At 45.9% G+C, this 24,802-nt stretch overlaps 2 protein-coding genes across 9 annotated transcripts in view; both read right to left on the bottom strand.

Annotated features, from left to right (window-relative positions):
- Positions 1-574, bottom strand: part of LLGL2 (LLGL scribble cell polarity complex component 2) — a 70,521-nt gene extending 69,947 nt beyond the window's left edge. The window contains exon 1 of one of the 7 annotated variants that reach the window (XM_035104469.3): positions 477-574. Coding sequence is in view for 3 of the 7 variants with exons in the window: in XM_035104465.3 (XP_034960356.2) it covers positions 263-281 (19 nt within the window). In the remaining 4 variants the exon portion in view is untranslated. Of the gene's footprint in view, positions 1-157; positions 387-433 lie in introns of those variants that run through there. The other 6 variants (XM_088661559.1, XM_035104468.3, XM_035104465.3 and 3 more) reach the window with 6 other exon arrangements.
- A 4,524-nt stretch (positions 575-5,098) lies between these two features.
- On the bottom strand, positions 5,099-20,249 carry TSEN54 (tRNA splicing endonuclease subunit 54). Of its 2 annotated transcripts, none has more exons than XR_015948031.1 (11): positions 20,121-20,225; positions 18,050-18,214; positions 17,303-17,366; positions 16,618-16,701; positions 15,576-15,674; positions 13,781-13,833; positions 12,619-12,717; positions 10,447-11,087; positions 9,341-9,401; positions 7,642-7,801; positions 5,099-6,344 (listed from the first exon to the last, which is right to left on the bottom strand). XR_015948031.1 is itself a non-coding variant. In XM_035104463.3 (11 exons), exons 1-11 carry the CDS (start codon positions 20,162-20,164, stop codon positions 6,194-6,196), a joined length of 1,578 nt encoding a protein of 525 aa, XP_034960354.2. In that variant the 5' UTR covers positions 20,165-20,249; the 3' UTR covers positions 5,099-6,193. The 2 variants fall into 2 exon arrangements, 1 of the variants encoding a protein (XP_034960354.2); XM_035104463.3 differs by having other exon boundaries at positions 7,642-7,758; positions 20,121-20,249.
- Positions 20,250-24,802: the final 4,553 nt, after the last annotated feature.

Below are 24,802 nucleotides of genomic sequence, written 5' to 3'. Positions count from 1 at the left end.
CACAGAGACCCTCCTCCCCACACTTCTGGCAGACACCCGCCCACATAATTCTCAAGGCCAAGCGCACCCAAAGGGATGCCCCCTACACGTTTTCTCAGCCCATCGAGGGCACCCTTCCACCAACCCGACCAGCTTTCACGCCCCCTAACCATCATACCAAAGAATTCCTCCGATGCCCGCCCTGCAAGGCACTCCCCGACCAGCCTTGCCCATTCTTTCCAGGATCCATGACAAAGCTCAGAGCAGTCTCATATTTGCTCACCCAGCTCACCTTCCAGCATGGAGTCCAAGCCTCAACTCCACCCAACGCCCGTCCAAGGGAGCTTCTCCCTCTCCCCCACCCCGGAAAGCCCCCTTTTACCTGGCGTCCCCGCCCCGCTTTCTTTGCCGCCTCAGCCCCGCCCCTTCCCCGTCCCCTAGGCCCCTCGCTCACCGGGGCGGAGGGCCGCGTGCAGAGGAGCCAGGCTGAGCCTTACCGTGCAATGTCCCCCGACGCGCCCCAGCTCCTCCTTGCGCCGGCGCCGGCGCCACCTCTCCTTCCTGGATACCTCCAGCAGGGGGGCGTGCCCGCCGGATATGCAAATCACAAAGGAGGCGTGGTGCCTCCCTTTCTCCCCCCACCCCAACTCTGCCGCTCGTGAATAATTCATCGCGTTCACCGCTACCCGCCTAGCCAATCGGGAATCAGCAAACCTCTGCCTGCATTCTTCTCACTTTGCATCCGGCCAATAGAAATTGGCGCGGGGGGTGGGGTGGGGGTCGAGATCAAAGTAGGCTAATTCCAGTATGACTATCGTGGCTTCTTAAGACGTCGTGGTCACGCCCCATATCCGCCGGGTTCTGGGCGCACCTATCTTTCTTTTTTCCGGTGGAGGAGGCGGCGGTGTGCAAGCAGGGGTACAAAGGGCATGAGCAAAGATAGGATTCCGGCGGGTGCTCCTTTCCTGGTGCTAGTTCGTTATTAGGGCTGCTCCCTTGATTCAGAGCAAGTAGGAGCTCTTGCGAAGAACAAAAACTCGAACGTTGCACTCCCAGATTGCATTTCCTCCAATCTTGACTGCGTTTTCTTGTGTGTTGCTCTGGAGCAGGTGAGGGAGAGACAAGAGCGGATGGATTCATATTCCATTCAGGAAAGAGATGTTGTTGTTGTTGTTTAGACGTTTAGTCGTGTCCGACTCTTCGTGACCCCATGGACCACAACACGCCAGGCACTCCTGTTTTCCACTGCCTCCCGCAGTTTGGTCAAACTCATGTTGGTGGCTTCGAGAACACTGTCGAACCATCTCATCCTCTGTCGTCCCCTTCTCCTTGTGCCCTCAAACTTTCCCAGCATCAGGGACTTTTCCAGGGAGTCTTCTCTTCTCATGAGGTGGCCAAAGTATTGGGGCCTCGGCTTCAGGATCTGTCCTTCCAGTGAGCACTCAGGGCTGATTTCCTTAAGAATGAATAGGTTTGATCTTCTTGCAGTCCATGGGACTCTCTCAAGAGTCTCCTCCAGCACCATAATTCAAAAGCATCAATTCTTCGGAAATCAGCCTTCTTTATGGTCCCGCTCTCACTTACATACATCACTACAGGGAAAACCATAGCTTTAACTATACAGACCTTTGTCGGCAAGGTGAGGTCTCTGCTTTTTAAGATGCTGTCTAGGTTTGTCATTACTTTTCTCCCAAGAAGCAGGCATCTTTTCATTTCCTGACTGCTGTCACCATCTGCGGTGATCATGGAACCCAAGAAAGTAAAATCTCTCACTGCTTCCATTTCTTCCCCTTTCCGTTGCCAGGAGGTGATGGGACCAGTGGCCATGATCTTAGTTTTTTTGATGTTGAGCTTCAGACCATATTTTGCGCTCTCCTCTTTCACACTCATTCAAAGGTTCTTTAATTCCTCCTCACTTTCTGCCATCAAGGTTGTGTCATCAGCATATCTGAGGCTGTTGATATTTCTTCTGGCAATCTTAATTTCGGCTTGGGATTCATCCAGTCCAGCCTTTCACATGACAAATTCTGCATATAAGTTAAATAAGTAGGGAGACAATGTACAGCCTTGTCATACTCCTTTCCCAATTTTGAACCAATTAGCTATTCCATATCCAGTTCTAACTGTAGCTTCTTGTCCCACATAAAGATTTCTCAGGAGACAGATGAGGTGATCAGGCACTCCCATTTCTTTAAGAACTTGCCATAGTTTGCTGTGGTCGACACAGTCAAGTGCTTTTGCATAGTCAATGAAGCAGAAGTAGATGTTTTTCTATAACTCTCTAGCTTTCTCCATAATCCAGCGCATGTTTGCAATTTGGTCTCTGGTTCCTCTGTCCCTTCGAAAATCAGCTTGCCCTTCTGGGAGTTCTTGGTCCACATACTGCTTAAGCCTGCCTTGTAGAATTTTAAGCATAACCTTGCTAGCGTGTGAAATGAGCGCAATTGTGCGATAGTTGGAGCATTCTTTGGCACTGCCCTTCTTTAGGATTGGGATGTAGACTGATCTTCTCCAATCCTCTGGCCACTGCTGAGTTTTCCAAACTTGCTGGCACATTGAGTGTAGAACCCTAACAGCATCATCTTCTAAAATTTTAAATAGTTCAGCTGGAATATCATCACTTCCACTGGATATTGAGATCATTTTATCGTTTTTTAGATTGCATCCCATACAGCTTTCAGATCTAGCAGTTGTGAAAGTGATCTTTTTCATTTGTAGTTCATAGTCTTTCTGCCCACAATGAAACACTCAACTTTCAAATATTATTCACCATTAACACAAACAAGAAACCCAAAAGCCACGCTGCAGCAATCAAATTGCTTTTGTTCATTGTTTTGAATTGCCCAAGCCAATTGGCTTGTGATTGAGTTATGATGCCACAAATCAGAGACTGGAAGCCGCCCTGTGCATCATTAAAACTAGGGCTAAACAGCAGAAAAAAAAAAAAAGTGAACAGATTTCGTTTCAGCTGAATGACAAAGATTGTGAATTCAGCCTCAGGGGATTTTCTGTATCTTTCATCTTGGTTTCCCCCCTCCAGCAAACAACTCTGGTACTGTGAAGCCTGGCTACAAGGAAGGCTGAAACTAAGCCGAGAGTCACCTTACCACACTCACCTTTTTGTGACACAGTTCAGATAACAACAGATTCTTAAGCAGCAAGTAACTGGAAGCTCCAGAATTGCTACTTATTCCCCCCCCCCCCCTTTTTGTTTCCTGGTTTCATCAGAATTTTGGTCCATATATCGCTGAAGGCAAGCAAATGTCATTCTGTCACCAAAACAGAATGGGGTTGCATTTGGGTTGGTAAGACACAATGATGTTAGTGGCTCCTGCTGGACTGGCTGCAAGAAATGGCAGTCCTTCTGGCGTATTTTATTTTGTATTTTCATACTGTACTGTCAGGAAATCATCCCCTGATCAGCCAACTATAATGGGTGGTTCTCAGATAGGGATAAAGTAATGAAAATAGACTGGATGAGTGGCAGAAATGTAGTGTTTATTGTCTCCCAACAATTTTGTATAAAACCCTCTACTGGCATAAAAAAATTAAGTTTGGGACATTGTTCGACAACCTTGTGCATGTGCGGAGTAGTAGACCATTAGAGGTGGCTGGAGTGCTATTATCCATCAGTTACCTATGGAAACAAAACTGCTGTGATTTGTGATGTACTATCCTGGAGTCCAGGGCAGGGATTGACTAGTTTCCCCATTAGGGTCTTCAGATTTCAGAAAGCCACCTTTGAGAATTGTGAACTGCAACACAGCATCATAGTCGAAAGTTCTCGTTTCTTTCCACAAGTTCTCCCCCTGCAGTGGTTTGGTACCAGATCAGGAAACAAAAGCCAGAAAAATCTCCCACGAATTCATTGAGGCATACTTCTAAATGAAGTCGGAGTCCTGGAAGACCTGCTTCCTGCCTTGCAGGCCTTTCCCCACCTGGCCTGGGAGGCAAAGGCCCTGGAATTGACTCCAGCTACAAAAGATGAGGCTGCCAAAGAAGCCAGAGACCATCTTGGCTGTCTCTTAGGGCAGTCCCAGGTCTTCGACCCTGAGCTTCCACAGCCACCTCCATCACAAACCAGCTTTGGCAGGATTGGCAGCAACAGAAGCAGATATGTTCTATTCTTAAGACAATATTTTATTCTCTTGTTCACTATTCTGTTTTAAATCTGCATTTTATATTTGACTTCCTTTAGCAATGTTTTCTTTTGAAATGTTTTAAGGTTATTTTGGTTAACTTTGCCGCATTAAATGTACATACCATTGTTGATTTCCTTTGTAATGTAGCCTTTTAAAATGTTTACAATACTGTACTATTTTAGTTGCCTGTTCATTATGTTTGAATGTATAATTTACATTTGACTTTCTTCAGTAATGCTTTATTCTGGACTGTTTTATTTGCGGTTTTAGTGTGTTGCAAACCACTTTGAGATTTTTTTCTTAAACATATAAAGTAGTATAGAAATGAAATAAATAATTATGATGATGCCCAGTCTTCTATAGGAAACCAGGGTGTTCCGCCCTCTGACAGCTCAACCCGCATAATCCAGACAAGGTGATAGCCACATATCAGCCATGTCAGAAGAGCTGCTCCAGAAAGAACTCATTTTCAGCCATCCATCCAAATGGGTGGAACAAATACACTTTATGAGAATAGAGGGCAAGGCTTGCTGCTTAATGTTGACATCATATAAACATGATGGTATTTGGGTTGTGTTGGGATGACTACTGGTTTTCTGCATGAAAACTTTGGTCTCTGTTTCCCCTTATACTTGTTGTAGGAAATACCCACGTCCCAAGTTAACTGAAACACTAGGACAGCTCTGATCATACAGATACTGTCTCTTCTTCCAGGTAACTATGACTGAGTAGGCAAAACTGCTAACAATTTTTGGTTGCTTCTCTCTGTCTTGGGCACAAAAGAAACGCAGTGCATTCTGGGAGATCATTTGGGAATCCACTTGTTAGCAAATGCTGGCAGTAGCAAACAGCAAACCACTGCCAAGCAAGAAAGCCCTGAAGTATTTGACCAGAAAGCATTAACTGCTGTCAATCATATCTTGCCTAGGAGAAATGCACTATATGAAGGCACCCTAAAAGGACCACAAGACACCGTATTAATGCAAACCTAATTGTTATTTTATTGCTTTAGCCTCCACACTTGGCAATCACCCCAACCTTCATAAACAAAATGACTTGTAAAATTTCTTAGGAAAAAAACACACAAGCCCTTTATTTTTGAGAACTGCTTTCTGGCTTCAACTACTGTAGCAAGTTCATAGGGAAGAAAGAGGCAGAAATTTGGTATCTGGAGAAGAAGAAGAAACTCCATAGCAGCAAGGGTTGTAAATAAACTTCGTAATACAGACAGCTAATTCTCAACAGGAAATATCAATTTGCATCCAGGAGGTCAGCTGGAAAGCAGAAGTATGGCAGCCCAGTAATAATGACTCCAGCTCTGAATAATTCAAGGTTCACTAACTTTATGGAAATAACACACACACTGGTGGTGCATTTTTCCATGGACTCTCTGCAAGATCTCCATGTTTTGTAGTTTCCTTTCCTCTGGAAGATCATTGCTGTTGAAGAGGGTGGGGAAAGCACTTGAAGAATCATCTATCTGCCCAACCACAGAAGACTATTTTCAGGTTTTCACTGGCTGTTCTGTGACTAGAAAGAAAACCATGCAATAACACAGGGAAAGACAATATGGTCCTCCAGATGTTAGATTACAATTCCCATCAGCCAGAGCCTGCAAGGTGAATGGTCAGGGATGATGGGAGTTGCAGTCCAACAACATTGGCTATCCCTGCAAGAATAGCTTGCTCCGCGTCACTCACTGAATCACTGATACTGAATGTTGGCTTCTAGAGTTTATGTTTGCCAAGGCTTCCAGGTGGTACAAGCTACATTATTTATCATGGAAACACTTCCCTGGCATCGAATAACTAGAAAATCATTCCAGATTGGCAGAACCACTATGCCATGTCCAGGCAAAAACAAAATACATTTGTGCGTTTCTGTCCAGAAATGTTTGTTTTGTTTGAACTAGTCTTTGCTTTTATGAAATGGGCAGGTCCTTGCTGCATTAAAAAATGCATCTACCGGCGACACAAGGTAGGTAGCTATTAAATTCTATATAGTCCTGAGTAATATTTTGTATAAAGCGCACACCAGTTCCAAAGATGTTTCCCGATGTGACAGCAGGAACATCAGGGATGAATGTCCACAGGCAGCTTGAATTCCTTGAAAGAGTAGAAAGCGATGTCTCCATTGTCTACTAGCGCAAAGACCACTGTGACATCTCCACTTTGGCAAGCAAGCTGCTTCACTGCCCTCAGGGATGGGATCGGCTCATCAAACCTATGAGAGGGAGGGAGGGAGGGAGGAATGCTTATCAAACATGCATGCTTGATTTTCTAAAAAAAGACATCCTGGATCAGGCATCCCCAAACTTCGGCCCTCCAGATGTTTTGGCCTACAACTCCCATGATCCCTAGCTAACAGAATCAGTGGTCAGGGGTGATGGGTGTTGTAGTCCAAAACATCTGGAGGCCCGAAGTTTGGGGGTGCCTGTCCTGGATAATCTAACTTGGAGCAGGTTGTGAAATTGGTATTGCCATGATCTAGCTGTCTGGTGACATATGTAAATTCCTGGGAATCTAGTATTCAGTGGGGGGCAGGGAATTTCAAGTCCTCATGATTAGGGGTTTAAGTATTGGCTAAAGCAATGGTTTTCAACCAGTGTGCCATGGCAGTGTGGGTATACGCTCTGCTGCTGGGGGCTGGCCAGGGGGTGCTGGTGGCCAGGAGCTGAGGTGGCCTTGGAGTAACCAAGCAAGCAGGTAAGGAGCCCAGCCAGCCAGCCAGCCAGCCCTTGCTGTTGGAAATGGACAGGTAAGTCTCAGGCCCCTGTGGGGCAGTGTGAGGAGGCACTTCTCTTTTGGGCAGAGGGGGCAGCTCAGAGACCAGGGGTGGCAGCAGAGGTCTCCTGGAGGACTCCCAAGGAGAGGGGAGAGGAGAGGAGCCTGAGGGAACACCCCACAAGGGAGGGTGTTCAAAAAAGGGTGAGAGGCTGCCAGCTCTGCAAGCAAGGGGTGACGTAACTGGGCTCCTGAGCCCCACAGGGGTGCCGCAGAAAGAATGTAGTTGGTCAAGGGAGCCGTGGACTCAAAAGGACTGAAAACCTCTGGGCTAAAAGATTGGCCACAGAACCAGAAAGTATAGAGGGGGCTAGGGAATTCGGCAGCTGGGATTCAGAGTCCTCACATGGCCTCCACAACCAGGCTCCTGCCCCAAATCAAAGAGCACTACTAACAAGACAGTCCTTGTGTGTCTCCTGGGTTGGTGGAAGACTCTCTTATACTTACACCCACTCACACCCGCACCTGGACTGCAGCAGGAAGCTGCCCAGCTGGCATGATCTCCCCTCTAAATGCAGGCATCCTTGGTGACTGACTGCGGAAGAGCTCCACTTTCTCAGCATGCACGTTGCTTTTAAGGACTTCAAACCATTCAACTACAGTCCTCTAAAAATCAATTGTTAATGCAACCCATTAGAGCTACCGGTAAAACTTCCACTTTTTTGAAGGAAGGCTTAGGCTCTCTCCATGACAAAACTGTAAGCTTGCCGATCAATAAACTTATGAGCGCCTAGTACCTCCGGACACACATCCGGGCGTAGGGCTTCCCAGGGTCATTCTTCTTGAAGCTGGAGGCCACATCTGCTTGATACACATCAAAATCAATCTTCATATCCCTGGTATCGTTCTGCAGTCTGTTGAGGAGGTTAGTTATCAGTACAAAGCTTGAAAGGTCTCCTGTACCCACAGAGAAGTACCAGAGGAGGGAAAAACAGGAAAGCACATCTTTAGCTACAGCATATTTTGGTAGGATCTAGAGTGGAATTTAGTGAAGGGGAACCCATAACTTATTAAAGTGTTAAAAGAGTTGGTGGGGAGAGGGGGTTGAGAGTGGGCATCATAATGAGGCCAGGGAACTCAGCAGGATAACAAAGCCACACTCTGGTCTTCCAGTTTCTGATACTTTTAACAGATATCCAGATTAATTCCACTGCTAAGTAGGTTAGACATTAGCTTTTAAACAGACAGTTGTGTTTCCTCGGGGCTCTGAAATCCACCTCCCCAACCACCACACATAGCAGATTTCATTTGCACACTCTCCATTAACAGCAAACAAGCCTCTAACTTGATTTATGCAGTCGTTACACAACCCAGAATTACAAAGCTTCCCTATGAGATACGGAACCACAGGATCTGGATTTCAATATTCCAAGCATTGCCACCACCTGAAACTCATGAGCGAGAGCGTCTCACAGAGGATGTTCTCTACTGACAAGGATGAATGGCAAGCAGATAAATCTGAACTGGACTTGCAACTGATATCCTCCCATTTCTATGACCAGAAGAAGCAGGGACATTTTAATGTATTTTAAATTTTTGTTGGAAGCCACCCAGAGTAGCTGGGGAAACCCAGCCAGATGGGCGGGGTACTACTACTACTACTACTACTACTAATGATAATAATAATACACACTGCACTTTGCCCATGATGATTAGTTTGCTTGGATGTTAGTCCTTTGGTAAGCATGTGTCTGGCACATAATATAAAACAGCATTCAAAGTTTGTGAGCTGCCACAGAATCACAGAACTGGAGAGTTGGAAGAGACCCCGAGGATCATTTAGTCCAACCCGCTGCAATGCAGGGATTGGCAGCTATCCCATACAAGGATCAAACCTGCAACTTTGGTGTTATCGGCACCATGCTCTAACACAGGAGTCAGCAGCAACCTTTTTCAGCCGTGGGCTGGTCCACCGTCCCTCAGACCATGTGGTGGGCCGGACTATATTTTGAGGGGGGGAAATTCCCGGACCATCTGCGGGCCGGATTGAGGCATCCGGCCCACGGGCCTTAGGTTGCTTACCCCTGCTCTAACCCATGGGTAGGCAAACAAAGGCCCAGAGGCTGGATCTGGCCCAATCGCCTTCTAAATCCGGCCCATGGATGGTCCGGGAATCAGCATGTTTTTACATGAGTAGAATGTGTGCTTTTATTTAAAATGCATCTCTGGGTTATTTGTGGGGCATAGGAATTCGTTCATATTTTTTTTTCAAAATATAGTCCAGCCCCCCACAAGGTCTGAGGGACTGTGGACCGGCCCCCTGCTGAAAACGTTTGCTGACCCCTGTGAGTCTAACCAACTGAGCTATGTTTCAATTTCAAATCAGGAGTGAAATGTTTTAAAGTCAGTACATAAAGTGTAGAATAGCTGCTAACACCTAGAACCACTGAGAGAGATTAAAAAGCATTTGGCCAGCTTTCTAGTTTTGATACTTACAGAGATGCCTCATCCAGGATATGGGAGGGCTGGAACACGCTGATCTGTTGGAGCACACTCGCTTGTGGGGAGAACACAAGAGAGGTCTGGATTAGGGGCAAGATCTTATCTGCCCCAATTAGGCATTCTCATCATTCTGACCACCCCACCACACCCCACTCCAACCAAGTTATATGCACCTTCCTCTCCTTCTGCCCAGAGGATCTGTGGATGAGATCTATGCAAAGAGAATGAAGTCTACGCAGCAATAAAATGCAAATTCGGTGAATAGAAAGAGGGTAGGCAAGCATGTACTGATTTTCTCAAAGTACAAGAAGGTTTTCCAATTGAAGTACAGTCATGCCTCGACTTCCGAAGGCTTCGACTTCCAAAGTCAAAGCCTCTGGAAGTCTTTTAGCCATGCGCGCCCAACATGTGCGGTTGGCGCATGCACAGAAGCGTGAAATTGTGCTTCGCACATGCGCTGTAGCGGCACTTCGACTTACGAAGACAACCGCAGAACGGATCGTCTTCGTAAGTTGAGGTATCACTGTAGCTGGGCAGGAGGGGATGCCAGGAAACCGGGAATTATGTTCACACGTGGTCGGGGTGTACATATGTACTTTTTTGAGGCGATATGGAGGGTGTTTGTATAATTTGTACTGTTAAAATGGAAAGGGGGTCAAACCATCACAAGAGGTGTTGATATTTTGGGAGGTTGGATAGTTACAATGGAATGGTCTCGGGGTGGGGTGCATTTTTATTCTTATTAATTTATGATCATTAAAATAAATATATAAATAAAATAAATAGTAGCCTGGCAGTGGGGGAAGGCACAGAAAAAGATGTGGTGAAGGCAATCTAAACGGGGAAATGATGAACTAGGTTACCAAGCCCCAATGGTTCTGGATGTTCATCGCATCTGTGGAGGCATCAGCTTGAAGGGTGCATGCAATGGATAGTTTCTTGGCCTGGTCCTTGGCCTGTTTGGGAATGTCATCCCTCTGAAGGATTTGCTCCGTCCAGAGGACTGATGTAAGAACTGCCTTTCAGGAGCCTCTGGGGAAACCTGAATTCTAGCCGGTCACCCTACCGCAAAAGGGAACAAAGCCTCTTTTCAACAATACCTGTTGAAAGTTCTTGGTCTGGCTTCACAAGCGGGGTGACTGCCTGCTCCCAGAGGTGTGCAGGGCGGTTCCGTTCCTCCCACCGCCTCCTCTCTTTCAGAAGCGCCTTATACTCTTGCCACGTGGAGCAGCGCCGGACTTCTCTATCCTCGTTGACGCTGCTTTTGTACCTGCTCTCCCACTTCAGCTGCTCCCGCTCCTTGCGGGTCAGCCTCTCGTGCTTCCGGTTGAGCTTCCTGCGCCAACGGGTCGCATCAACCTCCCGGGCCGTTACATTCTCTGGAAGGAGCCTCTTATCAGGCTCCGCCAGGAGGGTCTGCGGGCAATCGGCACCCATGTTGGGGAAAGCAATGGTGGTGTAATCCCAGCGGGAAGGTACAACGTCGCTGCGGTCCCCACGAAAGGTCTTGCTAGACCTCTCCTTGTCGTCTTGAGCACGAGCTGGAGATTCTCTTGGGACGCTACAAGATGGGGCTGGCTCCACAACTGCAGTTTTAGGATCTGAAGCCTTCGCGCTTTCCTTGGATGAATCATCAGATGTTGGGTGCCTGGAACTCTCGTGATACCTCCTGGTCTTTTGGGGCGACTCTCTGCACTCCTGAGACTTCTCTGATGCTTTGGGTTGCTTGTCTTGTGACAACCTAACCAAATGAAAAAGGGGAAAAATTATATTATTATTATTATTATTATTAGTAGTAGTAGTAGTAGTAGTAGTATATGCCACCCTTCATCTGAAGATCTCAGGGTGGTTCACAAGATTTTAAAAAAAGGATAGAAGCACAAAATTAACACAAAACAAAAACAAAACAAAAATGCCCCTCCCACAAACACATTTAAAAGGCCATAGAATATTAATCAGCCAAAGACATGGTTGAAGAGGAACGTTTTCTTTTTCTTTAATTATTTTTCAAAAAATTATTTCCAAATTACTACAAATCAAACCAAATCACTGTATTTTCCGGTCTATAAGACACACCCATGTATTTTTGGGGACTCAGATTTAAGAAAACGGGGGGAGATGTATCCGCCCCCTAATTGTTTACATTTTTTTTTAGGGGGGAAACTAGTCTTATACATGGAAAAATACAGTACTTTAATTTAATACAATTTCTTAAAATCAGGTTTCCCGCTCCTGTTGCAAACATATATTGATCCATTTCCTCCCGTAGCTGCATCAACTATTTAATGTACAGTCATCATCCTTCACTAGTTGTTAGTCCATTCTTGCAGCTGACCTTTTTCCTCCTTACAAACAGTGCCTCTGTTACATCTTATAAATATAAAATCCATTTCATGTGTGTAGCCCTTCATATACATTGTAGTTTCAGATCTGGTGTGCTGGGAGAACTAATTACTATCTTCCCTTACAACATTCTCGCCTGGCACCTAAAGATGTATAATGAAGGCAGCAGACAAATAAAACATGGGCATGCTCCTTTACCATCACAAACTAGCAAGGACACATTATTCAAAGGAATCCATTAGGCCCCACCTGTTACCTAAAGCAATAACTGCTATTATTGTGTTCTTGACTCTTTACACTGAAGTATTTGGGATGCGGGTGGCGCTGTGGGTTAAACCACAGAGCCTAGGGCTTGGCGATCAGAAGGTCGGTGGTTCGAATCCCCGCGACGGGGTGAGCTCCCATTGTTCGGTCCCTGCTCCTGCCAACCTAGCAGTTCGAAAGCACATCAAAGTGCAAGTAGATAAATAGGTACCGCTCCGGCGGGAAGTTAAACGATGTTTCCGTGCACTGCTCTGGTTTGCCAGAAGCGGCTTTGTCATGCTGACCACATGACCTGGAAGATGTACGCCAGCTCCCTCGGCCAATAACGCAATATGAGCGCCGCAACCTCAGAGTTGGTCACGACTGGACCTAATGGTCAGGGATCCCTTTACCTTCATCTACCCTTTGGGAACCTGCAACCTTCTAGATGATGTTGGGATACCAAACTCCCATCTGCCACAGCCAGCATGGCCAATGATCAGTGATGATAGGAGCTGGAGTCCAGCACCCTCATTGGCTACCCCTACATTGTGGCAAGTGGCAAACATGAAAACTGCTGGGGGCCGGGACAGAAACAGAACTGATACTTTTCATGATATGCTGTAACATGCCCACCTAGGGCTAGCCAGTCAAGGGCACCACTCCCAGCATCTGTATGGTTTTACCGAGGGCTGGAGCTCCTCCGCCTCTTGCTGCGGCTTCTCTCTGTGCCCCGGCCATGGCTATCCAGATTCAGCTGCCTCTCATATGGCGTTGGAACAGTGCTGTGGAGTTAAAAGGGGAATCAGAAGATGCTGTTAAACTCTGAGCAGGTTGGCTAAGATTTACAAGACAGAATCAGATAAGTGCTGGAAGTGTAAAGAGGTGGCGGGAACATTCTTTCACATGTGGTGGACATGTACAAAGGTAAAGAGTATTGGGAAATTATCTATGATTAACTGGGGAAAATGTTTAAAATTACTTCCCCCCCCCCAAAAAAAACACAGAGTCCTTTCTGCTGGGGATAACCCAGACTGAAATCCCCAGGCGTCAGAAAAGGTTATTCATGTATGCAACAACTGTGTTTCTTTAGCCCCAAAATGGAAAGTGAATGAGGTCCCAGCTAAAGAGGATTGGCAACTCAAGTTGACAGAATATGCACAATTTGCAGGTTTAACATTTGGAATAAGAGAGCAAGGAGAACATACGTTTAAAGAAGATTGGAAAATGTTTATTGAGTACTGTATATGGAAAATAACTGTGTACAGCTGAAAATGCTGGCAGTATTAAAATAAATTCTTACATTCTTGATGGATTTAATAGTGGGAAATTGATTTGAATGGTTATTGTAAAATATGCAGGGATGTAAGATATGTAAAATGAACCATGGAAGGAGAAGAAGAGAAGTCATTGGATATTTTAAAGTTTGTACAATGTTTATTCGAACTTGCAAAACAGAAAATTTAATAAAAACTATTATATAAAAAGGGGGTACCAGAGAATGGAAACCAGGACATGCCATTCACTCTTAGCTGCAAAAGCCTTTTTAGCAATGCAGAAATGGCAATAGGAAACCTCCCTTCTTCTTGGTTATCAGTTCTTTAGCTGATTAATCCACAGACTCATTTGAAATCGAAGGAAGAAGTGGGAGGCAAAATCCATACAGGTCTCATGACTGACCCAAAGGATGGGGAAGGTATGCATCAACCTTGGGAGGTTGGGATGCCGAAAGGGAGGGAGTGGGAAAGAGACAGAAGGAACCAACATGCAATGCTAAGGGGGTGCCTAAGGGAAAACCTTGAGAAGGGTGTTCTAAGGGAGGGAGAAAGACCACCATCAAACAATTACCTGGGACGGAATCTCAGAACGATGTAACCCAGTCTCTTCAAGTGGCTGAATACCTTAAAACGGGGATGAAAATGAAGTCTGACTTTTGGATCAACGTTATCCATTACGGAAAGCCATTCTGCTCAGCTGCTGCTATTGCCTCTCCAGCAGAGGTGTGTAGGGGTGTGTGTGTGTGTGTGTGTGTGTGTCTGGCAGCACCAACAGTTTGAAACTCCCTACCTATTGAGACCAAGCAGGCAGGCACCTTCACCCCTTTCTGCACCTGCTAAAAACATTCTTGTTTTGACAAGCCTACCCAGATGCTTAGAAAGTTGAGGTGATTTTCAGCAGTTTTTAGTATTTTAATTTTAGTATGTTTTGAAGTTGGGTTGTAATTTTGCTTGATTTTATCGCCTTATCTTTGTGTTAACTGCTTTGAGGTGTTGTTGTTTTTAGAATCAAGCGGTGTATAAATTTTATGAAGTAAAATAGCAACAATAAAAATCTGTATCAGATCCGCCGCCAAACGCACATTTATCATATAAGCTTTTCCAAAACACGTTACAAAACAAAAACAGTATTTGCAGAGTGATCGTGACTCATTTTGCTTTGCATGTTAATGCTTTGCCACCCCAAAGCACTTATTCTTCTTCTTCTTATTATTATTATCCTATATAATAATGTCCCTGTGTCCCTGCGTCCAGTTGTCCCGTGTGTCCCTGGGGTACTGCGCATGTGCCCCAGGGATACAGGGATTGGACAGCAGAGACTGCGCGCGCGCACTCTTCCCCCCCTCTGCCTCCTCCAACCGCCGCTCCCGCCGGACACTGCCTCACTGCAGGGCACGTCAGGGAAGCGAGGGTGGAGGCCGGCGAAGGCCTCCTCACAACCCTCCCTGGCCCGTGAGAGGAGCGGCGGTTGGAGGAGGCGGGGGGGGGAGAGAGTGCACGCGTCCTTCCTGTCGGCGGCTGGGGGAGAGGAAGGAAGGAGGAGAAAGCGCTCCTCCGTTCCTGTCCCCCTGCCGCCGACAGCAATGACAGGTCCCAGGGTTCGGAGAAGCGCTGCGCAAGCGCTTCTCCGAACCCCAGGATTTTCTAGAGCCCGTTATTGAACGGGCTGAAATACACTAGTTATTTATAAGGAGAGTAGCTCACAGCCTGTGCTGCAGCACCTGGTAAGACGCCAGAGAGGCTTATACTTCTCTTCCAAACATAATCACAGGCACCATTCACCCTTGTGGAGAATGCCACGCAGCAGCTGAAGAGCCCTTATGCCAACATATATCGCCAGACTCACAGATCTTAACTTCCCATTATGAAAAAGAGGAGGTGTATACTCTCTCTCTCTCTTACACTTTTATAAAAAGTAATTAAAAAAATAAAAGGACTATAGAGCTTTCAGATACCACAGCAGATTATTGTTTATGCTTTTATAGAATATTGAAGCATGAAAAATATTTTAAGTCTCTTACGTTACTTAACCGAAAGCCCAAAACACTGGTAGCATATTGACACACATCCTTAGCTGCCAGAGTAAATGCATCTGCTAACTATATTGCGGTAACCTGTTTGGCACAGGGCTGTTTGCTTTGAACCTCCACGCAACTCCCAGTCCCCGGGGAATGAGAGAAACTCCTGCCATCACTCCGAAACTAAATACTTCGCCAACACAGGTTGATACGTCTCCAAATGTGGTTCTGTGCTTTCTGGAGAACTCTCGCCATTTTCATTCATTCCGATTCAGTGCCGTACGTGTGAGCTTGGGCTTCGTCCACAAGTTTGAATACCTGCAGCCGAACCCAAATCCGGAGACGTACCTGGTACTTCAGCAGACTCACTGTCTTCTGGGATAGCAGATTCTCATAGGCTTCCTGAACTGACATAGGCAGGCCTCTGTAGAACAGCTGAATGGATCCCTAGAAGACAGGAGCATAACATTTAGGAATTAAAGCCTGCATTAATGTGGGGACCATATTCTGTGGTCTCAGGAGCCAGCCAGCCCATTTTAACTCAGAAGTACATTGCTTTTTTTCTTTAACCTTCCTTCTTGTGGATTTAGGGCAACAGCATGTACTGAGGTGGAGAGCAGAGGGTGTGTCCCATTTGGGCTGAATAGGATCCTTAACATCTATTGCAAGAAGGTTTTGGGGACCTGGTCCAATCCCAACACATGCACCCAGGTGCTTACAGATCCATATGCACAGGTATACACTGCCAACACTTTACAAAGAACGAGGGCAGCTTTTCCCAACCAGATGTTGTTGGGATGACAACCCCCTTCATCCCTGACCACTGACCATGCTGGCTAGAAGTGATGAGAGCTGGGAGTCAACTGGGGAAGGTGACACTAGTGTAACAGAGTCTGCTCTCAGTCTGTGCCAAGAAGAGGTAACCGGGCAACGGAAGCAGCAGAAAACAATGGAGCAAACTGCAGCAAGGGTATATTGACCCCTTCTCTTAGAGCACCATAAAAACAAAGGGGCAATGCCAGCTATTTTCTAAGCACACGGTATCATCCTCTCCTTACTTCAGCTAGGGTGGAATACGGCATTAATACGAGGCATGGTTTGTTACATCAATTCCTCTTAGCAGTGCACAATTACCCCTGTGTGCATTCTGCACTCTCCCTCCCCCTCTGTCCCCATCCTACTCCTGTGCTCCCCAGATAAATGTGCATATTTGCAAACGATCATCATTTATTCCGCGACAGGTGGCTTCATAGAGCTTGAGACCTTTCTGCGAGGTGCTGCAGGGCAAATGAGGAGGGGAAGGCAGTTGCCCGTGCAAAATCCCACTCAGCACTTGATAAAAAAAACATGAAATCAAAATTTCTTAAGCCTGCAAGCCCAGTCTACTTACGCATTCCAGGAGATACAGGGCTTCTTCTGGATGCAAGCATTGCTTTCCGTGCTCTGCAAACCCCATGGTATGCCAGAATTTCCCCTGGCAAGAAAAGAAAATGTCAGCTGTTAGGATTAGCTCTAGACAGATACACAAGCCTTCAAAATGGTTTTCTGCAAGGCGAGGCAAGCCCAGAAAGGCTGGATCCTCTACCTTCCAACTCTCTATTTAAGGATACCCACAGCTTCCCCCATCTAGATCTCTGCACGACGTTCTTGTAGCTGTGCAGCTCTATATTACTTACTCAGGCTCTCTCTCTCCATGTCCCATACTTCAATTACAGTGGCTGCCTTCCTGCCTTATCTTTTGCTTAGAATGCCACAGGGAAGCAAAAAGTGGATGAAACTGGGAGGAACTGGGGGTGAAGCATGTAGATTTCATGAAGCCACCCGCCACCCCCTCATCATTTAAGCGCTGCACTGGCCAGCCCCATCAGAGTAGCCGCTCTCCAGGGAGAGTAGCAGGTTCCAAAACCAACCCAGCCCTCTGCCATGGCTGCTCCCAAGCTGAACACTGCAAAAGCAGCTTCCACACCGAGCTGTGCTAGAAGGAAAAGCCATACCAGGCAAGGCCTAGACCCCAATCCAAACTCAACCCTGTGTGAGCGGGAAACAATAGCATAAAGATGAACAGTGAGACTTACAGCAGGGGTTTTCAGCTCGACAATACCTTCCTGGGGCTTCCACTCAGCTGTCACCAGACTTCCCCTACAAAAGAAGTTTAAATAAAACTACATCTTGTTACCTTAACTGAAAAGGGGTTAAGAAACCATTTTAGTCTTAGCTGGAAGCACAACCTTTTGAAAATAGATCAAGGGGCAACTCTTGTCATGTAAAATCCTTATGTAAAAACTGCTTCTCCTGTATCCAGCTTCAAATTGCCTTGCATAGAAAGCAGGCACTGTGAGTCAATTTTTTTTAACACATTCAGTTATTTCACTGTATACACGCTTCCGTCTCTCAATCTGCAGAATAGGGCTGACAGTGCTCAGTCACAGAGGCAGCACTATACTTCCCTATAGCTTCTTTACCCTCTAAGTCAGGCCAGCAGCCTAAACAGTTTGAAACCATGCAATCTGACAGACTGCCTTTGCCTCCTTGGACCTGCACACCATACAAAGCTCATCATCCAATGCCTTGTTCCATGTCCTTCAAACTTATCATTGGCTGAGACATGGGACAGAACATTTTCCATTGCAGTAACCCTGGCTCTGAAACAACCTCCCTAGATGGGTTTGTGTAGCCCATTCTCTTGCGGTTTTTAGGCTTACACACATGCGTGCACAATGTGGTTTAATCTCTCCCTGATGTCTGAATGCTTTTTTTAAAAAATGACAGTTTTAATTGTTGCTTGTTATTGTTATGTTTTATTGCGCCATTACACTACGTACAAACGCTCCACACGCTCTTCCTCCAAAAGCTGCCAGTGTTCTTCCCGGCACTGGCGCAGCCTCTCCTCTTGCTCTTCCGATCCATCGGGGAGGAAATCCTTCTGGCCATGCGAGCGCTGAGGGACCTTGTGATCACGTGTGCGAGCAGACAGCAGCTCTGCTGGGCTGTAAAGAGAAGCAAAATTAAAGAAGGGCAACCACTCAATACCCCAGTGCTATCAACACAAAAGAGCCTTGCAGCATCAGGACAGGGCCCCCTCTGGTCTAGCATTCTGTTTCCTACAGTGGCCAGTTATGGGAAAACCACAGAGCATAATACAAGGGCAATCTGGAGCCCTCCAGATATTTTGGGCTCCAACTCCCATCCAGAAGTCCAAAACAGTACATGAGAGCAGTGCTGTTTGAGAGCAGTACATGTGAAGAGGATCTAGTCATAGCTGCCAAGTTATCCCCTTTTTTAAGGGATTTTCCCTTATGCTGAATAGGCTTCCTCGCGAGAAAAGGGAAAACTTGGCAGCTATGGATCTAGTCTTGGTAGACCACAAACTTGACATGAGTCAACAGTGTGATGCAGCAGCTAAAAAAGCCAATGCAATTCTGGGCTGCATCAATAGGAGTATAGCATCTAGATCAAGGGAAGTAATAGTACCACTGTATTCCGCTCTGGTCAGACCTCACCTGGAGTACTGTGTCCAGTTCTGGGCACCACAGTTCAAGAGGGATATTAAAAAGCTGGAACGTGTCCAGAGGAGGGCAACCAAAATGGTCAAAGGCCTGGAAACGATGCCTTACGAGGAACGGCTTAGGGAGCTGGGTATGTTTAGCCTGGAGAAGAGAAGGTTAAGGGGTGATATGATAGCCATGTTCAAATATATAAAAGGATGTCATATAGAGGAGGGAGAAAGGTTGTTTTCTGCTGCTCCAGAGAAGCGGACACAGAGCAATGGATTCAAACTACAAGAAAGAAGATTCCACCTAAACATTAGGAAGAACTTCCTGACAGTAAGAGCTGTTCGACAGTGGAATTTGCTGCCAAGGAGTGTGGTGGAGTCTCCTTCTTTGGAGGTCTTTAAGTAGAGGCCATCTGTCAGGAATGCTTTGGTAGTGTTTCCTGCTTGGCAGGGGTTTGGACTTGTGGTCTCTTCCAACTCTATGATTCTACATCTGGAGGGCTCCAGGTTGATAAAGGCCGGGTCTACTGGATCACCTCTATCCACTTGCCTACACTCTCAACTTACTCCATACAATTAACGAGGCAGGACTTATATTTGCAGAAGCCACACTGCTTCAGTGAGACTTGTGACTTCCATATGCTTGCTAACTTCAAAAGTGCTTTTTAACAGTTTACCTGAAGTTATGCTAACCAGCCTGCAATTTCCCAGGCCCCCTTTTAAAAAATTGCCATTACAAACCTCAGACCTAGGGGACAAGTTAACATATTTTTGCCAGAAGATCTCCCATTTTCTGGAATAACTTTCTAAGATGCCAGTCATACAAAATTAGTAGAGCCAGTCCACTCAGCACTGCACAAAATCACTAAAAAAAGAGAGCCACACAACTAAAAAGATTAAACCTTGGGAAACCGGAAAGGTGTTCCCCAATGCAGTTCCAAAAGACTGAAGCCAACGTAAAATATGAGCACTTCCCACATCTGAATGATTTAATAACTTTCAGGCGGATATACCAGTAAAGGCTTAGGAATTCGCTTCCTGCCACCGCGATACGCCTCGTTTACTTTCTGCAGCGGAGCTCCTTCTTAAAAAGGGAGGGGCCCCCAGAATATAGAGTCCAGGGCAGACTGACCAGGAGGACAGGGAGGAACCCCTTGCTCCCGCGATCGTGTCTCCTGCCACCTAAAGTTGCATGCATTCATGTGTCGCTGTTTTCATAGCATCGGCTTATAACTCTCCTGGCTGCAGCCTCCCACTTCCGCCTCCGCCCGAGCCGCAGGCCGGCGCGCCCACGTGGCCGTTCACGCCGGGGAAAGAGGGAGCCCCGGCCGGGCGCTAGGCGGCCCCTATAAGTTCGCACGCACCCCCCCCCGCCCCGCCACGCACCTGGCCCGGCTTACCTGAGCAAACGGCGACCCTCAGCAAGACGTAGCTCAGCATCCATGGATTCCACTCGCTCCGCCCACTTGGGCCCGCCGACTCTTCCCCGCTCTCCTTCCCTGGGTCCTAGCGCCGGAAAGGTTTCTAGCGAAGCAACGATGCTTCTCCTCCGGATTCTCCAAACCGGCGTGGGAACAATGATGCTCACACAAGACTGCGGTGGGGGGGGGGGCTGGGGCACATACGCACACGCAACATCTTTTGGGTGGGGAGGGGCCGGGGCAGGTGCATTTTTAACAGGAGACCGTCAAAGGTCCACTCCAGATCTGGATCGGGATGCTGTGGGGAGACGTTGCTTTTTTTCCCTTCAATACACATCAGTGCTGGATTTACGTACTGTATAAGCTAAACAAGCTATAGCTTGTGGTCCCATTCCCCTGGAGGACCCCCCCCCCAAAAAAAAAAATAAAGGGGAAAAAACCACTGGATGTATATTTTCAAAATATAAGATAAAAACAAATAAAATAAAACCTACATATAGCAACAGTGTTTTGTGTTGTGTATGGGCCTATTAGGTTCATAACTCACCAGACAGAGGGCCTTCTCGGTAGTGGCACCCGCCCTGTGGAACGCCCTTCCATCAAATGTCAAGGAAATAAGCAGCTATTCTATTTTTAAAAGACATCTGAAGGCAGCTTTTACCGGTAATATTTAATGCTGTATTGTTTTAATACTCATTGGGAGCCTCCCAGAGTGGCTGGGGAGACTCAGCCACATGGGTGGGGGTACAAATAATAATTATATTATTATATATAGCATATATTCAACACAAAAAACAGTGACAATTTGTTGTGGACAAAGGACAACTGGACATATAAAGGGCCCCATTACCTTCAGTAGCTTAGGGCCTCATCAAACCTAAATCTGGCCCTGCACATAATAGAACCACAGAATTGTGGAATTGGAAGTACCCCGAGGGTCATCTAGTCCAACCCCCTGGAAAGGGAAGAATCACAACTAATGCATCCATAACAGATGGTCATCCAACCTCGACTAAAAACCTCCAAGGAAGGCGAGTGTACTTACTAAAAAGTCCATTCCAGCATGTCACCCTGCTCTGTCTCTAGCTCCACCCAACCATATATCCTGCCTCCTGTTCGGCTCCAGTACCACCCATATATACACACTGGCTATCGGATATGATGTTCAATGGAGCATCCATGTTCAGAGACAGCGTACCTGTGAATTGGAAACGAACGTTGCAAGGTGTTGGTCTCAGTGCTAACCGCTGCCCCATGTGGTGAACTGCAGAACTGCAGCATCTGAGGGGGAAACTTACGGTAGATTTTGATTGGTTCCACCCACCGCTTTCTAGTAAACCAGGCATCCCCAAACTCAGCCCTCCAGATGTTTTGGCCTATAACTCCCATGATCCCTAGCTAACAGGACCAGTGGTCAGGGATGATGGGAATTGTAGTCCAAAACATCTGGAGGGCTGAAGTTTGGGGATGCCTGCTTAAACCCCTCCAGGTATCTTATCAGAGGAATCTTTACAACAGCTTTATAAGATAGGCTAGCATTATTATCCCATGGTACACACTGAGGTTTCAAGCTAAGCATAGCCTAAAGCCATCCAATAAATTCAGAATTGACCTGAGCCTTGAATCATGATTTTAATCATTGTCTCATATCCTATTTTTTGGTGACAATAAATGTGATGGGCGCTGAAAAAATAAAGGGAAAATAAAGAGCACAGCACCAACCCTTTCATTAAAAGCAGTCAGTTTCCCAAAACCTGTTGGAACAAGAAAGCGGAAGGACGACACAGAGGGAGCCAGTCTACTAATTTTGCCAGGGAGGGAGCTCTGGAGTCTGGGAGCAGCCACCAAGAAGGCTCTGTACCACTTCCCCACCATATGTGCCTGTGAGGTTGGTGGGACCAAGAGAAGGGCGTCCCCCAATGATTTCAAAACCCAGGCAGTTTTGTATGAGAGAATACAGTCTTTCAGATAGTTTGGACTTGACCATTGAGGTCCCTTCCAATCCTACAATTCTATGATTCTCAACTCCCTCTTAAAAGATGCAAGACCCCTGTCCACTTTTGCATCTCGCCCCATTATCCTAATTGCCAGGTGTGTGCAAATGAGAAAATGTTAGCAGTGAGGTGAGAAGAAAATGAAATGCAGGATATGTGCTAAAAGCTTAAATAAATACATTGTCCATTTGCAAAGTCGTTTTGATGAGAACACACACATACTGTGCGTGGGTAAGCTAATTGATTGCAGGGATAAAAACCTTATCTTGATTCTGGATGCATTTGTCATTCTCTCAGGTCCGATGGGTCTCTCTGCTGTTTTGGATGCCCCTCTGAAAGCCACAAAAGGTGCAAGTACCCTGCCAGGTGTACAACTGGTAATGCTTTGCAGAGCTGTAGTGTTCTGGCATATGGGACATCCATTATATTCTGTGAAGGGGGTGCTCATGAAAGCCAGCCACATCTGTTAGCCATTGTCAGCAGGATGCTTTTAGATTTTTCCTCTTTTGAAGTGCTGCATCTCAACAGTATTCCGTCAGTGAAAAGGATCATGCACGTCTCAGCACTTCAGGACATGTTTCTGCTCTTTTAAAATGGCAATGCAGACAGCATTGACACTGAAACATCAAACGCATGTCAGGGCTAGTGTGGTTCTTGTTCATACACAACCAGCACAAACACACCATAGGCTGGATCCTTTTAGCAAAGGGATATGGGAAGGAGATACACCTAAGCAAGTTAGAGTACAATTAGGGTCTCAGGCTGTAATATATTGGCAGTGGCTGTTGTAATGCATCTACCACACAAGCCGCTGTATGGCGAAAGTTTGAAAATAATCCCGTGAAGCCACAGGTGCGAAAAAGCAGCGCTATCAATATTCTCTCTACAACCCACAACTGGGGATTGTGCATCTGCTTGTGTTATTTGTGTGTTTAATAACCAAAAGGTTCTTTAAGGCCACTCAGAGCTAGGCCTTTAGCATGAGAAAGATTTAGAAGAGCTGAACCATTTTTGTAGCAAAGTATACTTTGCTCCGTAAGTATATCATGCCTCCATAAAAGTCAATGGCAAATGTCCCAGAATTCCCCACTGGCAGGGTTACCTTACATAACATTGCTGAATTTACTTCCAGCTATATGCAGGCTGCCAATTCTCAAATTACAAATACCATGTCTGAAGCAGTGATTTACACACACACACACACACACACACACACACACAACACACGAAAAGCCCATTAATGGAAATTTCCAATAACTTGCAGAATCATATATTGTAATATGTCCCATTCCTTGTGTGTAATTCATTGGTGAGTTGTTACCAGAAGAGCACCTTTTTCAGTGCAATGCTATACTTGTCTACTCAGAAGTATGTTACATTGACCTCAATGGGCTAACTCCCCGGTGCAGCCTTAGACATGCATTTCATGTCACACACTGTGTGATATGGGGGAGCTGCTTTTGCAAAATTGTCCTAGCTCTGGAGCAGCTCTAAAAGTCCATAGGATAACTTCAGAATAATTGACTCTGGCCAAATCCATTAGACTACAATTAAAAATGCTCAGCCTAACTGGACAGACTAGAAATGTGCAAGAAAAGAAAATCAACATCTGGGCAGTGTTCTCTATGAGCTTAAAAAAGAAGGGGGGGATATATTCTAGAAGAAGAAGTAATTATTATTCCAAAGTAATCCCTTAACCATTCCTCATAAGCTTTCAATAATCTGACAACATTGGAAAGCAGATGGCAGATCATATACTATGCAAATAAAAAAAATGCATAACCACAAAAAGCAAAATGTATCACTGCCAGTTGCAGTAGGAATCAAATATCCAGGTTTGTATTGGCTTAAAAGCATCAGTCTTCAAAACTCTTAAGATTCTTCAAAGGGGTCAACAACAATAATTTTCAAAGAAAACATTCCTATCACTGTATTTTTCATTGAGATAGTAGCCATTTTGTCTTCAAACTCAAACACTGATTGATTTTGAACATTTGCTGTGCCATCATTGCACTTTCCATTCACCCACCATTGTGTTTGTGTTTATGGCTGTGCACGCACTATACTTTTAAAGCACATTCAAACCACATTTCCCCCCCCCCTCAAAGAATTCTAGGCACAGTAGTTTGTTAAGGGTTGCTAGGAACTGAAACTCTGTGGGCTTGACTACAGTGCCCAGAATTCTTTGAATGGAAAGAATGTGCTTGAGATGTGTTTTATAGGTTTGGGTGAACACAGCCCCAGCCTCGCCTGTTAGCAAAGATTCCCAGGAACTCCAATCATGCAGAGCTCCCAATACCATGGACGTCTTCATGCTTACAGCTGTACATGTGAACATCCATGTCAACAACATGTTGATGTTGGGGCCATACAAGACATGCAAGGCGTGTCTCTCTGTGTGGCAGCTAAGCCAGAACAGCAAAACTCACATGATTTGAACAATACATAATCAGGAACTTCTGAAAAGGGATATCATAGCATGACCCCTTTGGGTTTTGGTTTTTTTAACTAGCCCTGTTCCTGTACCTTTGACAGCACTGGGCACGCAGAAAAGAAGGATAAAATAAGGACAACATAAAGGCAGGCTTGTTTGTTTATACCCATCTATGCCCGAAATCACATTTAGAGAGTCAGATATCCAAGTTTTAGAGAAATTGCTAAGCTTTC

Source organism: Zootoca vivipara, chromosome 2 (assembly GCF_965207765.1).
Source record: "Zootoca vivipara chromosome 2, rZooViv2.hap1.1, whole genome shotgun sequence".
Classification (NCBI taxonomy): Eukaryota; Metazoa; Chordata; class Lepidosauria; order Squamata; family Lacertidae; genus Zootoca; species Zootoca vivipara.
The sequence above is the reverse complement of the archived record's forward strand: the minus strand, read 5'-3'. Positions and strand labels throughout refer to the sequence as shown.

Excerpts from the sequence above, each read along its gene's own strand:
- TSEN54 (XM_035104463.3), bottom strand. The coding sequence starts at position 20,164 with ATGGATGCTGAGCTACGTCTTGCTGAGGGTCGCCGTTTGCTCAG. Across the intron at positions 17,367-18,049 it reads GAAGAGCGTGTGGAGCGTTT|GGGAAGTCTGGTGACAGCTG; the intron begins GTACGTAGTGTA and ends CTTCTTTTGTAG. Across the intron at positions 16,702-17,302 it reads TCGAGCTGAAAACCCCTGCT|GGGAAATTCTGGCATACCAT; the intron begins GTAAGTCTCACT and ends TTTTCTTGCCAG.